At 35.4% G+C, this 17,363-nt stretch overlaps 1 protein-coding gene across 4 annotated transcripts in view; it reads right to left on the bottom strand.

Annotated features, from left to right (window-relative positions):
• Positions 1-17,363, bottom strand: part of LOC148776201 (neurexin-1-beta) — a 795,940-nt gene that overhangs the window by 147,980 nt on the left and 630,597 nt on the right. For all 4 annotated transcript variants that reach the window (XM_088841488.1, XM_088841485.1, XM_088841486.1 and 1 more), the window contains 2 exons: positions 12,105-12,194; positions 10,402-10,721 (listed from right to left, as the gene is read on the bottom strand). In XM_088841488.1, the coding sequence (XP_088697614.1) occupies positions 10,402-10,721; positions 12,105-12,194 (410 nt within the window). The remainder of the gene's footprint in view (positions 1-10,401; positions 10,722-12,104; positions 12,195-17,363) is intronic.

Genomic DNA, 17,363 nt, shown 5'->3' with positions numbered 1-17,363 from the left:
GACATGACTGAGTGGCTTTCTCTCTCTCACACACACACACACATTTAGTGAAGATCTTGTAAGAGCTGGCTTAACATAGTACAGCAGATAGAAACTCCTCACGTGGGTGTTGTCATTGTTCAGTTGTCCAGTTGTGTCCAACTCTTTGTGACTTCATGGACTGTAGCACACCAGGCCTCCCTGGCCCTCACCATCTCCCGAAGTTTGCCCAAGTTCATGTCCAAGAATAAACATCAACACCTTAGGAATCAGTGAACTAAAATGGATGGGAACGGGGAAATTTAATTCAGATGACCATTACATCTACTACTTTGGGCAAGAATTCCAGAGACAAAGTGGAATAGTCCTCATAATCAAGAAAAGAATCCAAAATGCAGTACTTGGGTGCAACCTCAAAAATGACCTCATGTGATTAGCTCACCAGTATTCTGGGGAATCTATAATTAAATTTATTTTTTATGCAGCCCGTGGACAGAGTTGATCAAATTCAGGCCCATTTTTCTTATTTGGGATTTGGGTCATCTTGTTTGAATCTGTAATGCTTAGAATACGGTCTAGGACACAAAAGGAAGAAAGGAAAAAAGAAATAGAGAAAAGAAAGAAGAGAGTGGAGGAATAGGAACAAGGATTCTAAGAAAGGAAAAAATGAACATGTACTTTGTGCTAGACACTATGCTAAGATGTTTGCTCATGTAAATCAACTGACACAAAGAACCTATCATCACAATAAGAATGATTTTAAAGTTCCCTTATCACTGGTTCATAATTCACTCCATGTAATAGTCCAGCAGAGTTCAAGCAGTATCCACACTTCCTCAACCACGTGGTATTTATTCTGTGGAAAGACAGAGGTGATTCTGCTCACCCACATGCCTCTCAGGGAAGTCTCCAGATCCCTTAACTAGGAAAATCAATCCTAAAGGAGGACAAAAGTGGTCTGCATCACCAGCTATGCTATCAAACCTACAGACTGGGATGATAACATTTAGTTTAGAAGTTTTCCACAGAGTGTGGGTAATTTCAGACCCAGGGTAATGTCTAGCACATTGCCAACACTCAGGACATGTGAAATAATAAAAGTGTGCTACTTCAAAACACTTGCTGTTTAAAAATAAAAAAGACTAACATATCTTGCACCCTGTCACTTTGCTTCAGAGTTTCAGTGGTGTCAGTGACACTGTTAACAATATACTGTACATCTGTTATGCACAAAAGCTTTGTTCTTGTTGACTTAATTGTTCTTCCCGTGGTTCAGTCACTCAGTTGTGTCCAACTCTTTGCTACCCTATGTAATGCAGAACGCCAGGCTTCCCTGTACTTCACTATCTCCTGGAGTTTGCTCAGACTCATGTCCATTGAGTCAGTGATGCCTGTTGATTATTGCATTTTATAATTCATGCACGGTTTCTCTACACATCCGAGAAGTAGTTGGTTCTTGTTATACAGGTCTGTATCTCTAGGTACCACACCTTTATCCTCAAGAATACAATACATTGCAAAGTGTATTTTATATGTTATGCACACAAGAGATATTTTCTAATTCATAATTTTAAATTAAAGTACTGCAGATTTACAGGCAACATACATTATGGTTGAAAATATTAGGTTGGCCATAAAGTTCATTTGGCCAACATCTTACAGAAAACTTAGATGAAGTTTTTGGCCAACCCTATAAACAACTTAATAAAAACAAATATACACTGCTATTTTTGTTTTGATTATCATTTACTATGCTATATGAAGAAACTATTGCTTAACACTTGTGTTATTTGTCTGCTTGAGATTCTACATAAAAGGAATAGCCACAATGAGAAGACAGTGTTTTGTAAGTGCTATAAAAGGCAGATGAATTAGCTATATCTCCTCTTAAAGTTCAAATCACATAATACTACATATTTTTTTGTTGTTGTTGGAGAACTTTTCAGTGATGTTAACTGATAAGAAAACTTAATATAGGCACTAAATAATGAAAATTGAAGAACTCATATAGTACCCAAGGAAATCTATAGATTCAATGCAATCCCTGTCATATTACCAATGGTATTTTGCACAGAACTGGAACAAAATTTTTTAAAATTTGTGTGGAAACACAGAAGAACCTGAATAGCCAAAATAATCTTGAGAAAGAATGGATCTGGATAAATCACGTGCCCGAATTTCTACAAAGCTATGGTAATCAAACCAGTATGGAACTGGCACAAAAAGGGGTACATAGACGAGATACTATAAAACTCCTACGAGAAAACTTAAGCAGAATGCTCTTTGACATAAATCACAGCAATACTTGTCTTGGCTCCATCTCCTAGAGCTATGGATATAGAAACAAAAATAAAGAAATGGGACCTAATTAAATTTAAATGCTTTTGCACAGCAAAGAAAACTATAAACAAAATGAGAAGACAACAGAACAGGAGAAAGTATTTGCAAATGATGTGACCAATAAGGGATTAATTTCCAAAATATAAAAGCAGCACATGCAGCTCCATAAACAAACAAAGAAACAACAACAACAAAAAACAATCAAAACATGGCAGAAGACTGAACAGACTTTTCTCCAAAGAAGACAAACAGATGGCCAACAGGCACATAAAAAGATGTTCAACATCACTAATTATTAGAGAAATGCAAATCAAAACTATAATGAGATACCACCTCACACTGGTCAAAATAGCCATCATTCAAAAAATCTATAACAAATTCTGGAGAGGGTATAGAGAAGAGGGAACCCTTGTATACTGCTGGTGGGAATGTAAATTTTTGTAGTCACTACGGAAAACAATATGGAAGTTCTTTAAAAAGCTAAAAATATAGTACCATATGACACAGCAATTTCCCACTCTTGGCCATATATCCATAAACATGAAAACACTAATTTGAAAAGATACACGCACCCAATGTCCATAGTGACACTATTTACAACAGCCAAGACATGGACGCAACCTAAAATGTCCATTGACAGATGAATGGACAAAGAAGATGTGGTATACATATATACAATGGAATATTACTCAGTCATAAAAAAGAATGAAATAATGCCATCTGCAACAAAATGGGTGGACCTAGATTATCATAATAAGTGATGTAAGTCAGACAGAGAAAGGAAAATATCACATGGTATCACTTATATGTGGAAGTTATTTTTAAAAGGATTAGCTTATTTACAAAGCAGAAATAGATTCACAGACATAGAAAACAAATTTATGGTCACCAAAGTAGAAAAGGAAGGGGAAGGATAAATAAAATTTGGGATTAACAGACATACGCAACTACATATAAAATAGAAAGACAAACAACAGGGATCTACTGTATAGCACAGGAAACTATATTCAATTACTTGTAATAACCTATAATGGAAAAGAATCTGCAAAAGTGTACTGTATATCAATTCTACTTCCATAAGATATTATTCGAGAGATTTAAATTCAATCTTAATATCAGTTTATTAAACTAAACCTACTGTTTTACATATATTATCAAAGAAAAAAGCATTGCTAACATACATGCATGCATACACAATTTTCTTATTGCAGATAATTTGCCTCCTCTCCTTCTTAACAAAATAATTATTACATGTAAAAGAGGAATAAGTCAACAGGTATAACATAAAATACCTATGTTCTTGAAAGACAGATTATTATGGTACCAAGAATTCATAGTATTGACTAAAATAAAGACAAGAAGATAAGGTTATTTTATTGCTACTTTAAATTTAACTCATTACTCAGTAAAAGGAGAAGGAAAATGCAACCCATTCCAGTATTCTTGCCTGGAAAAATCCCATGGATGGAGTTACTTGGTAGACTATAGTCCATGGGGTCGCAAAGAGTCAGACACGACTGAGCGACTTCACACCTGACACCTTACTAAATAAAAAGTAATTCCTTTGTCCTCAACTGAGACTTGAAATATCAGGAATCGTGACAATCTCACCATCCTTTCTGAGAAAATGCTCACTGAATTTACTGTCACATATTCATTAGATACAGGGTCTTAAATCATTCTGTTTCTCCCAAATGGTATCAAAAGAAATTATATCAAGAATCATAAACCCAATTTAGTCTAATGCACAGCTGGAAGTACTTGATGTTTTTCATATCCATGTTGAAAAAAGAGTATAACATGAATTTTTAAGCTCCTTAATCAAGACATGTTATTGAGGACAATTACAGAAGTCATATTTTCAATATTCAGCAGCATACTATGAATGAGTTTCTGTCTGAGAACAGCTGGGGAACAGGTATAGGAAATTTCTGGGCTGCTCAGTCAATAGTAATTTCTGTTGGTTGGAGGTTGAGTGAAACAGTGCCGGGTATGGGGATCAGTGGACAGTTCACTTTGCAGTATATTTAGTGTTCACGGTCCCCTCCCACTAAATGCTAGTGACAACTCTCCCCCTGAATCACTTCCTGCCTCCCACAGATTTTCAACATACTTGTAGGGGAATGGTGCTGCCTCCCTGTGGAAAACACATTCAACAGAGAATTCAGCTCAGTATGCGTGCGTGCGTGTGTGCGTGCTAAGTGGCTTCAGTAGTGTCTGACTCTTTGCGACCTATGGACCCTAGTCCATTAGGCTCCTCTATCCTTGGGATTTTCCAGGCAAGAATACTGGAGTGGGTTGCCATGCCCTCCTCCGGGGAATCTTCTGGATCCAGGGATCTAACCAGCATCTCTTACGTCTTTGGCATTGGCATGCGGGTTTTTTACCACTCATGCCACTTGGGAAGCCCCTTCAGCTCAGCATGTGCCATGCAATTGATGCTTTGATTCAGAAACAGCGATTCAGAGCTATTGCTTTCAAGGGCGAAGAAAAAGTTTTAAAGGTAAGAAAGATGCTTTAATTCATACAGTGTATTTAAGGAATGCTTTTCAAACATAACTATTATTTGTATAATGGTTACACGTGTCAGGCATTATTTTTTACTTCTCTTCATTTTAGGGAGAACCATAATGAAATTTTTTTTTTTGACAATGAAAAATAGTCAAATAGCAGTGACTGTATATTGTTCTCATACGATAGTGACTATTTAATCATCACAATAAGTTTATGACACCATCATCCCCATTTTATAGATGGGAAGCAGAGATGCTGAGAGGCTAACTTGCCTAAGGAACGCAGCCAGTATACGGGGAAAGTAAGACTGAGATTTAAGTAAGCATCCAGGCTTCTGGAGTCATTGCCCTTGACCCCTGCACAATACTACACTCTTAACAGCCTTGTCAGTGCTGTCTCTTCAGACTGTCAGCTCTCAGAAGGCAGAAGCAGACTGGGAGAGATTGGGAAGCGTATGAAGGATGGAAACAGGTAGGTGAACAATGGAAAGGGGTTTGCAGGCAGAGCAGAGAGAGGTGCGAAATAGCATGACTTCTGGAGGTTTCTATTAGCAGTTCAGAGGAAATGGGTATGGAGAAGAGGAGAGATAAAACTTTCTAGTGAGGCAGACAGGAAGCTAGCTGTGAAGGATGGACCCTGATGATCATTCAGAGAATCTGCTCTTTATCTTAAATTCTTGGATGTATTAAGGCTCACATCTGCATTTTCAAAAAGAGAAGCCTGATCTCTAGGTAGAGATCACATTGAACTAGTTAAGAATATGTGAAGGCAGGAAGTGATGAGATTCTGAACAGAGGCCAGGCTCAAGGGCAGAGGACCAGCTCACCTCAACATACTCTGAAAATAAGCTGGCTTCATTGCCTTGAGGAAGTTATTCAGTTTCTTTGGGCCTCAAATTTCTCAATAAACTCTTTAAATTGTATATATCCTAAAACTTTTGTTTACCAGTAATGAGGGGAAAAACATCTTTTAAACAGCAGTGCTTATCTACATTTAAAATTACAATGAATTATACTTTTCTTACTCGGCACCATTAGTTTCAAAAGAACGTGCCTTTGTATATATTCTCAAATCTACACCCAAGTGTTTCTCTTTTCACTATGCACTAAAATTTGCAGTTAAAATGTACATTAATTTAAGTAAATTCAGCAGAATGATTAGATGAGGGAAAATAAAATTAATTATTCATGTCACCAGTATTTTAAAATGCAGAGTGGTTATCAGGAACACACATAATTATAAGTAATGCAGTTATTTCTTAATAATGAAGCCATAGCTAAGGTTAATTAATATTTTTAATAAAAAATAAAATTTTGCTCTTTGAAGTTACAAAATGTTTTTTGTTAGCTTTAGATATTTTTCATGGAAATATGTGTGCACTCTGCTTACATTTTTCAAACAAATAGCATTAATTTTTTATGAGTAACTCCAAAGCTGCCAGGAAGCAATAGCAGTGTCCAACACATTCAAACACTTTTTTTGTTTGTTCACTAACTGGGATTCTTTTTGGAACATTCTACAGGAATCAAATACCAATGAGTTCAGTAGCAAGTGAATACACATGTCCTGACAACCTCCCAATGTTTTAAAATCCTCAATAGTACCTTTTCTTGAGTAGGTTTGCTACCTCTACTCTGAATAAAGTCTAACTGGAACCACTAAATTGTTCCAGTACATTTCACTCATACTTACTGATTCTGCCCCAGTCTATAATTTAATTTCTTTCTAAGAGCTGTAAACTATGATCCCTCCAGTCAAAAACCAGAATCTCTCAAAGCCTTATTTCTCTCCTTTTTTAAGGTTTTTGAAATGAGATGAAAAGAAGATGAAAAACACCACGGATTCTTGAGATCAGGTAAGGAGACCAGAGTCAGTTTCTACGCTTAGTGTAAAAGACAGGGCCTCTCTATTATTCTTATGAAGAATGATTTTCTTGCAAAGATAGATTTTAAATATGTTATCAAAGTAGAGTGTAATACAATTTGTGGACCAAACTGGGCTGCTTTTCAGAGTCAAAGAAGGATTCTATTAATAATTACATTGATATACAACCAGGTACATGAGGCTTCCCTGCTGGCTCAATGGTAAAGAATTCACCTGCCAAGCAGGAGAAATGGGTTCGATCCCTAGGTCAGGAAGATTCCTGGTGAAGGAAATGGCAACCCACTCCAATATTCTTGCCTGGGAAATTCCATGGACAGAGGAGCCTGGCAGGCTACAATCCATGGGGTTACAAAAGAGTAAGAAATGACTTGGTGACTAATCGAGAACAACACAGTTCAAGAGTTTCCTAAACCCACTTATTTTAGAGAGATAGCAAGCAAGGCCAGAGTGCAGCGACGTTAACCATCCTCTGCAAGATACTCACAAAGACAGGAGGTTGTATTGAAACTGGAAACCTGTTGCTGTGATCTTTCTATTATACCATACCTTCTCTAACCAAAAGGCAATACCATGGATCCATATTGTCTACAGTATGTAAATAACTTGTAAAATATTCTTAATGGAAAGAACACAATATTGCAAAATGTGATACAAAGCGTAGACCAAAAGAAGTATCAAAATCTTGATTCAAAAGAAACAATTTCCTTTCTTTACAAACTGACAACCAAAGGGAATGAATATTGTCCTTTGCATGTTAACTTGCTTTAACTCATTTACATAAAGCTACATATACATAAAGGGCTTGGCTGGTGACTCAAGATGGTAAAGATTTCACCTACAATGCAGGAGACCCAGGTTTGACCCCTGGGTCTGGAAGCTTCCCTAGAGAAAAGAATGACTACCCATACTCCAGTATTCTTGCCTGGATAATTCCATGGACAGTGGAGCCTGGCGTGCTACAGTCCATGAAGTCACAGAGTTGGACATGACTGAGCAACTAAAACTTTTCTCTCATATACATCATAGATTGCCATATTATTCAGAAGAGCAGGGAACACTGAGCCATTAAAGATCTTGTGTGACACTTTTGCCTCCAATCCCAAAAAGGAAGCTCTCAGCATCCTGAAGAACTTTATACTGTCAAGAGTTTGCAATTATTCACTTTCTGAGATTATCCTTATAGAAAGTTTCTCTTTGTTAGGGTTAGTGGGTATTATGGAAACATTTAGATACTAAATATCATAAGCAAAATAACTTTTTGTGAATTTTATATAATCCATATTAAAAAGTACCACTAATATTGTTATTTTTTTATTTTTTATTTTTTTATATTCATATTTTTAAAATTTACTTAATCAGAAGGGTTGGTAAATGTATCCACTACTTCATGACATAGATCATGTCTTTCTAAAGTAAATATCAGTCTTAAAATTGATCACTATCAAGAGAAGAAAAACTTTTTTTTCTTTTTAAAGCATATTTATTTTTAAATAGGAATGTAAACAGAATATTATGGGATGACATTTTGTGAATTCTCTTTTATATTCTTTGACTCTGTGAAAACTGAAACATACATTTCTCCCCACTACTTGCCCTGCAGAATGGCTGAAAAAAACCTCATCTCATCTATCCGAATGAATCCAATTTAATTCTGCTTGATCAAAAATCTGTTTCTATAGTTCTAAAACATGCAATCACCCTAAGGTACATAGCCATGGTAACTTAAGTGGCTCTGTGTTATCACTGAGGAAAATACATGTTGATTGAGAAAACAGTCCAGTATGGCTTTTGAAAACGAAATGACCCTCCCTGGCATACAACTGAGTAAGATAGTTGATAAAAGCAGGCAGTTATGGCCACTATGGAAGGAAGATGCCTCATCCAACCTGCAAAAATGGGTCAAAGGTTATAGTCTTAGACAGCATTACAAATCACTTTCCTATTGAAACTTCCAAGACTGATAATTCTAGCAAACACTTAAATTCTGTATATACCAATAATTTCTTTATAGTTGGAGAGCTGTTAAAAATCAATTGTGAAGTAAAGAAAATTCACAACAAATTAGCCTGCTATTCAAAAATAAGCAATTTGATTTCTTCCCCAGTAGTCTCTCTTTCATACATTCACATCTTATTACCTGTAATCACAAACATATCCTTCTGAGAGAATTGTAAAAGCTTTCAGTACAACTTTAAAACACTGTTGCCACAACTGAATATTTGTACTATATTAATCCAAATTATTTAATTGCTATTATCGGTCTGTTGAAATCTGAAGATTTAAAATATCTATTTTTTAACGTACCTAGTAATCGTTTATTTAAGTCAATACCTCCTCAAATGAACCAAGTAATCACTAATTGATTAGATCATTTACTTCTATAAACCACTGCTGTCTTTAAACATGTTATAGCTTATAATAAAAGAGAGTCTTTTCACTGGCAATTAATGGGCAGTTAATTATTTTCCTTTTACATTACTTAATATTATAAAATGCATAAATTTTAATTTCTTCATTTCTAGGTGTTTAACTTGTAAATGAAATAGCTGTTTTACACATATTTTCTTAATAAACATAATTTCTTACTACATCAGTTCAGTTCAGTTCAGTCGCGTCCGACTTACTACATAGCAAGTACTAATAGATAAAGCATGTTAAAATGAGGCTGATACTTCCTTACTGGGGGATATATCCAGTTTACCTAAGAACTTAAGCAGCTGCAATTTCATTAATGATGAAGCAAGACTTCTGAGGAAAAAATATCTGGTTAATTAAAATTTTATTCACAAGAATATTTCTTATTCTAAATGTCCTAGAATATCCTCTTCTGAATTATTTACTTAAAGGAAACAGTTTATCATTGCTCTGTGTTTTGCTTTCCTATATCAGATTTGCCTTAATAACCTGCTTATTGTTAAATAAGCCATACACAATAAACACAACAACAAATCATTAGTGAAGTAATATCTTAATCGAATTGCACACTTCTTGTACTGTGTGACATTTAGAGCTTTTTTTTCCCAAAAATTTTAGACATAAGATTGAAAAATAAGCTCAGTGAATATTTTGGGTGAAGGCAGCTAGCCACATAGTACAAAATACTATGTACAAAATATGTTGGCCCAAGACATTTTTTAATACCATATTTTGGGTCTTTGTACTCAGATAAACTAATAGCGCATATTTTCCTATCAACAGTAGAAGAGTAGACGTATCATTCATGACAAGACCCACGAACCTTCCAATTCAAAATTTTCAGACTTCAAAATACAAGTGCTGTACGTAATTTCTTTTTTAAGATTTTCAAAACTTGCTTTAATTTTGATGAAGTTTTGAGCTTGAACAAGGTCTTTCAGATACTTCATTAATTTACTTGTTCATTTAACTTAAAAAGTGAAAACTGTGTATAATGCTCAGACAATCCCCTTAGCTTGGTCTAGACCAAGGTTACTGGATCAAGACCATCAGCCTAGCCACACACAAACCAACACAAAGTTTATCAAAGTTCACAAACCACAAACCAACATTTCATCTTCAAAGTGAATCCATTATATTAAGCAAGTCTCAAAAAAGCCATAATGATTGAAATCAGAAGTAATCCCATTTTAGAAAAGACACACATGCAGAAAAGTCCACTTTCATAGTCACAGATTTCAAATGAAGAAATGAAATCCAGGTACTCACCTGGCTAATGGGTTCTTTTGTAGGGGGCTTTCCTCTTCTGGCTGTGCTAGTAGCCAGGGTCGTGGTGGTCTCCATAATTGATGTGGACATCTCTGACTGCATGGCAGTGGCTGTCGACTCAGTTGTCATAGAGGAAGGCACTTCACCAACCAGTCTCACATTTCCCACTATGGCGATGTTGGCATCATTTTCGGCTGCCATATTCAGAACTTTCAAGCCATTGTAGTAAAGCCCAGAGAGCTGACCCTGGAAGGGCTGGCCCTGCTCTTTCCCGCCAATTATTATGGTTGCTTGGCTATTGAAGATTGTGAGCTGACGCCCTGTAAAAATAATATTACATACATGCAAAAATGTTGATTGTGAACTCTACATTCTATAAAGGATGATAAAACAGATCTTTCATGGGGTGGATAATGAGAGCAATAAACTATAAGAGAGGCATTTGACTCATAATTCATTGCTTATAAATGAGGTGTCCATGAAATGCATAATCACTGGCAAATACTTATAAATTCTCAACTTATTGTAAATGTAGTGCCTTTGCTAAAAGACCAATCAAAGATATATATTATAAATCAATTTTCAGTGGATCACTTTCTCTTTTACCTCAAGATCTCAAATCTAAATTGATAAATTGAAAATATATAAGATATCTAACATTTCAAGTATTTGTCATTCTAAAATTACCACTGGCAGAAACTAGTCTATAGGAGCTGAAATCTAATTTTAAATTTATGGTAAAAATTTCATAATTCACATAATGGCCACATGTATCCATATGCTTTTCTTTATAAATGTTTATTTTTTTGAATGCAGTAGTCCATTGTTATTTGAATTATTCTACTTTTCTGGCAAATACACTGAAAAGAAACACATGGTTTACACTGAGTGTATCAGAGACAAAACAAAGAAACAAAAAATCCAAAAAGGTTTTTCTGATTGGCTTTCAGCAAGTCTATTAAAACAAAACAAATGAAAAAAACACATAGCTTCAGATGTAAAAAGCGGCTTCAGGAATGATACACAAACCGATGGAGAAATTATGGCACATTTCCATTAAACAGCAATCCTCAGCAACAGTACCAAAATCATCAAATTGAGTATCCAGTTTTAGCAGATTGCTCTCTGTTCATAAAAAGCATGCACACAACTTTAAGTTCAGTTTTAATTAGGGCGTGTTCCCAAATGCTCTTAGAAGGTTGCAAACGTTAAAGGGACTTCATTTTGACTGGCAATCCATATTGCCCACTATTTAAGATGCCTAGAGTTTAAACCAAGAGTTTTTTGTTTGTTTGTTTGTTTGTTTGTTTTTCAGGACCATAATAAAGATATCAGAACTACATATATTTTAGTTAATAATTTAGAGGCTGGAACATGTAATATAATCTATGAATGATTTATCATTTTGGGTTAATGCTTGCTGTGAGTACCTTCATAGATTGAGTTAGTGGATTATATTTAACAGTCCCTTTAACCTTAAGTTAACAGGGTAAGATTATTAAACAGCTGGTACGTCTAAAAATGTATAGAAAGTATTATACAAGGAATGCAAATATTACTATCTACATTTTACTGTTTTAAATCTGTTTTTAATTTAGTTTTACGGAAAATTTATTTTTTATGTTTATTAGTGTTACAATGAAGTACTACTTGGTTATGTTCAAATTATTTTTTTATTTGAAGTTTTAATCAATGTTTTTTACCTTTGTCGAGTAGCCATTCATCAACTACTCGACCAAGTCGATATGGAATTCGCTGTCTAGCAATCGCCAGGCGCTCGTTATCATTGTTTCCTTTAAAGTTTAAAGAGACATTTCATTGGTTAAAATCTGTAAGGTCAAAGGTTAAAAGTTAATACTTAAAGCTCGAGCTATACAGTTGCCACATGATTTTTTGAAATTTGGAATTTTAAAAAGTTCTACCTAGAACATTTCATGTTTCAGACTTGTCATTCATTCATTTATTTTATTTTAGCAAACAAAATTATTCCTATGTTAATTGAAAATTAGAAATCTGCATTTGAGCTAGGTTATTAAAACTTATGTTATAGACAGACCCGAACAACCAATTTAAACAGCATATAATAGCTTTACAAAAAAATGACCGTTGATCTCAGGGTTTTGTCTTTTTGATGTTTCTTATTAACTAGTTAAACATGTTCAGGTGAAACAGGTTTAAGTTTTCAAAATACATTCAATCTCTTATTCCAGATTAGTAATTTATGAACACCAAACTTAATACCATCTTTGGCACACTGAAGCATCTAAAATAGGCCTAGCATACTTTATGTCCTATTCAGAAAAGAGAAATTCTTATTCATCTCATTTAAGGAAACCACAGAGTCCGAATAGTTCTTATATATTGCACAGAAATCGGTTTATCAACCACTTGGACATCATAAGGGAATACATCTTGCATCATCCAAATATGATAGGAAAAGGCTTTGACAAAAGTGACTTTATTTGATTATCCTTCAGTTTCATTTAAAGCTTGACATGCTGAGGTGTATAAATTTGAAAAAAATTATATACTCAAATATTTGCTTTCTATTAAACTATTCTAAAAAAGGCATGATAGCTTCAGGAACAAACACAAGCCACAATAGTGGTCTGTATTCATAGCTCTAAACTATGTAGGAGCATTGATACTTTGAACAAAAAATTAATTTAATAAAAACAGTTTAAAATGACCTTGAATAATGCTTGCAAATAGATGACTGTTTTCTTGATCTATAAAGCACTTAGGAAGAATCTAGGCTTCCATCTCAGCACTCAATTGTGTATATTGCCAGAAGTTTTTCTATTCTATGAAAATTAGGTAACATGGAATCTTGCACTAAGGAATTGTAGTAATAGCTCAGATGGGAACTCAGAGGTGAAAGAAATGATGAATGGTAGTACTGCCCAAAGGAAAAGACTAGAGCATTTTACTGGGGAAGAGAAAAGATATAAATTTTCTTACATTTAGAATACTTAATGTGTTTTCTTCTTTCTATACTATATAGTATAGTATATACTATACTTACCACAAAAAACCCACCATGATGTTGGTCACAAACTTTTAGAGAAAGAGAAAAGAACTATCATTTAGACTCTATCAATTTTTCTTCTGAAGTTTTATATGACTGAAAATATTTCATACATTAGAATTTAATTGAAGGTGCAAATATCAAAATGGAATCAAATATACAGTTTAACAAAAACACATATGTATTTCTCTGTATTATGAAGTTATTAAAATGTTAGAATATTTTTCCCTATGGGAACATATATTGGTATATTGATAATTTTCTAAAAAAGATAATATAGCCTAAATTCCAAGTCTATCTTCATTTAAAAAAAAATGTGTTCAATTTACGTTCTCTTTTGTGTGCCTGTATACATATATATTTGGAAAAATATACTAAAATTTAATATTGGTTGTCTTATGGCAGCACGTTTATTGATGAATGTGTTTTTGACTTACATATGATTTAGGTAATGAACATGCTTATGTACATAATTTGATAAACTATTTTCAAAAACATAACCTTTGCTCTATGGATTTCTTTGTTGACCAACATGCATACCAATTTACACTGGTATAATTCTCCTGACAACTTTATGATTATGTAGCTCTTTGTCCAAGTCTTCATGCTAGAGTGTCCCATCATCAGAAACGATTTAATATTCCCTCACACCCCACCCAAGTCCAGACTGCAAACCACCTCTTGCCAGTTACTACTACAATATATTACTGGATCTCTCTGGGTCCTATCTGCAGTCAGTCCCACCCATTCTCCACATTGTCAGCCACTACCCAGTCATGCCACTTCTCTATTGTAACCTGCCTGTTGCTTTTAGGATAAAATATCAACCAACACGATGAGGTTTATGATGACTTCCATGATCTGGTCTCTTCCCACCTCCCCTACCTCATCTCATAGTGGTCACTGCCTTGCTCTTCTCTTTCCATCCTCACGGAAACTGAGACTTCTTTCAATTCTTCTAAAACCCTCCTTTCACCTCTGGACTTCTTCACTTGCACTCTCCTCTACTTGACTTTCCCTCATTCCCATCTCACTCTCATCTTTCCTTAGCCAAACATGACTCATTAAGGGAGTCTTCTTGGCAGGAACATTAATTCTCAGGAGGTCTTCACTGACGTTCTCAAGTTAAATTAGGACACCTGAATAAATACATTCCTCACACTTGATATATGCCCCATAGAAACAAGAACTGACCTTGTCATTGCACATTCAATAAATGTTTTCACTCTGAAATTCCATGAGGTCAGGTATTATTTGTAGTGCTCACTGTTGTGTTTTCAGTGTGTGCACAATACCTATCATACGAACTCTGAAGCAATATTTGTAGAATGAAGTAATAAAGGAAATCTTGTTTTAAATTCTGATAGCTTCTGTGTCACCATTATCTCATCTTCACAGGCTAACAACATTCACAAGAAAGCAAACACTTGTGCCCAGAGGATAGACTGCATGTAGCTAAATTTCTCTTTGTACTTTTCAAAGGAAACATTTCAATTATAATTTTAGGTCTTTAATGATTTGAACATCCATTTAGTCAATCCGTCCATTATTTTTTAATAATAACTGCCCTGTACCACAAAGTAGATAATCATAGTTATCATTAGTAGGGAAAGTAGAGAGAAACCTTCCCAGGTGGCTCAGTGGTAAAGAATCCACCTGCCAATGCAGGAGACACAGGAGATGTGGGTTTGATCCCTGGGTCGGGAAGATCCCCTAGAGGAAATGGCAACCCAGTCCGGTGTTCTTGCTTGGAAAATTCCATGGACAGATGAGCCCGGCCAGGTTACAGCACATAGGATTGCAAAGAGTTGGACATGACTGAGCATGTACACACACACACACACTCAAAGTAGAGAGAAAAGTCTTACATAATACAGACGGAGGAAATAGATGGCTTTTGAATGCTATTGAAAAGAGTGTATAAAAACATAAGAATACATACATACACATGCATACACACATACAGTTTACCCTCATACCTTTAACTGGCACCCACAGAACAATTAACATGATTGCTATAGCACCATTTAAACCAGCAATAGCTTTTGAAGATTCTTGATGATACTCAGCTTAAAAAACAAACAAAAAAAAAACGCCACTGAATTCCCAATGAATAGCAAAGAGGTGATCTAACAAGAAGAAGAAAAAATTAGAGTAGGTAGCAGAGTGACATGATAATATTTAAGAAAGATAGCCATACAAATGGGGTCATACAATCCTATAACTCCCAAATTTCAGATGCCTTTTAATTGATAATAATTTTTAAATTAGAATATTTGATTTTGAAATCCAGTTTGTTGTTAATCAGTTGCTAAGTCATGTCTGACTCTGCGGCCCCACGGACTGCAGCATACCAGGCTTCCCTGTCCTTCACTATCTCCCAGAGTTTGCTCAAACTCATGTCCACTGAATTGGTGACGTCATCCAACTATCTCATACTGCCATCTCCTTCTCCTGCCTTCAAGGACAGACTTTATTCTTGGTGTAATGGATAGGAAATTAGATGGTGCTTGCTTCATTATATGTTGACTTTATTCTCTAAATTCTTTGTTCTTCTACTAGAATAAAAAATTAATGTCTTTTCTTCAAAAAAATATATAAATACATTTAGTTCAGTTGTTCAATCATGTCCAATTCTTTGTGACCCCATGGACTGCAACCCGCCAGGCTTCCCTGTCCATCAACAATTCCCAGAGCTTGTTCAAGCTTATGTCCAATACATTATTGACAAAGACACATCTAATTACAGTAGAGTGACAATATCCTAACAGATGATTCCCAAACTCCTTCTAGTAGTAGGTAAGAAATAGCTCAGATTGTGTAAGTTTGCCAGGAATAAGCCCACATTTTGCCTCTACCTCATGATTTTCATTAACAAGTGGAACATGAAAAGCCATAAATTAGGTATATTATTCTAAGACATTGGGCTTCCCAGGTGGCGATAGTGGTAAAGAACTGGCCTGCCAATGCAGGTAAGAGGTTAAGAGACCTGGGTTTGATCCCTGGATTGAGAAGATGTCCTGGAGAAGGAAATGGCAACCCATTCCAGTATTCTTGACTGGAGAATCTCATGGACAGAGGAGCCTAGTGGGCTGCAGTCCATAGGGACACACAGAGTCAGACTGAAGCAATTATCAGCAGCATTCTAAGATATTGACATAAATGCATTTCATTCCTTTACAAATTCATGGTGCTATATTATTTACAACATATCCAGTAACTCTGTGTGATTGTGTTAATTTTATTTAATCTTGTCCACATTTTGGTATACTTCTAAATTTTACATATAACATAAAGGACATAAAAACAACCCATTTGATCAGGAAAGGTCAAAGATAAATATCATTTCTGATGACCTTTTCTTTTCTTTGGAAAGTGTTGAAATTTGATACCAAGTATGTTGGGATGTAGAAATATTACATGGGCTTTCTGTGGACGGTCAGAGGTTGCAGGTTTATACCTGACAGAAGATATTTTTAAAAAGAAAATGTATCTGAAAATCCAAATCAAATCAAAGGTGAGAAGCTATTTTCATCTTCAAGTATCCTAAATCCATGATGAGAATAAAGCAGTAATGACCCACTTATTTCAGAGAAGGCAATGGCACCCCACTCCAGTACTCTTGCCTGGAAATTCCCATGGATGGAGGAGCCTGGTAGGCTGCAGTCCATGGGGTCGCTAAGAGTCGGACATGACTGAGTGACTTCACTTTCACTTTTCACTCTCATGCATTGGAGAAGGAAATGGCAACCCACTCCAGTGTTCTTGCCTGGAGAATCCCAGGGACGGGGGAGCCTGGTGGGCTGCCGTCTATGGGGTCGCACAGAGTCAGACACGACTGAAGCGGCTTAGCAGCAGCAGCAGCACACCCACTTATCTAAGACTTTCTCATTTTGGAATAATAAAAACGGTCCAAGTAGAGTTTCAACTTTTT

Source organism: Moschus berezovskii, chromosome 11 (assembly GCF_049115385.1).
Source record: "Moschus berezovskii isolate FMDL1 chromosome 11, NW_MosBer_1.0, whole genome shotgun sequence".
NCBI lineage: Eukaryota > Metazoa > Chordata > Mammalia > Artiodactyla > Moschidae > Moschus > Moschus berezovskii.
Note: the sequence above shows the minus strand (reverse complement) of the source record. Positions and strands in the feature narration are given on the sequence as shown.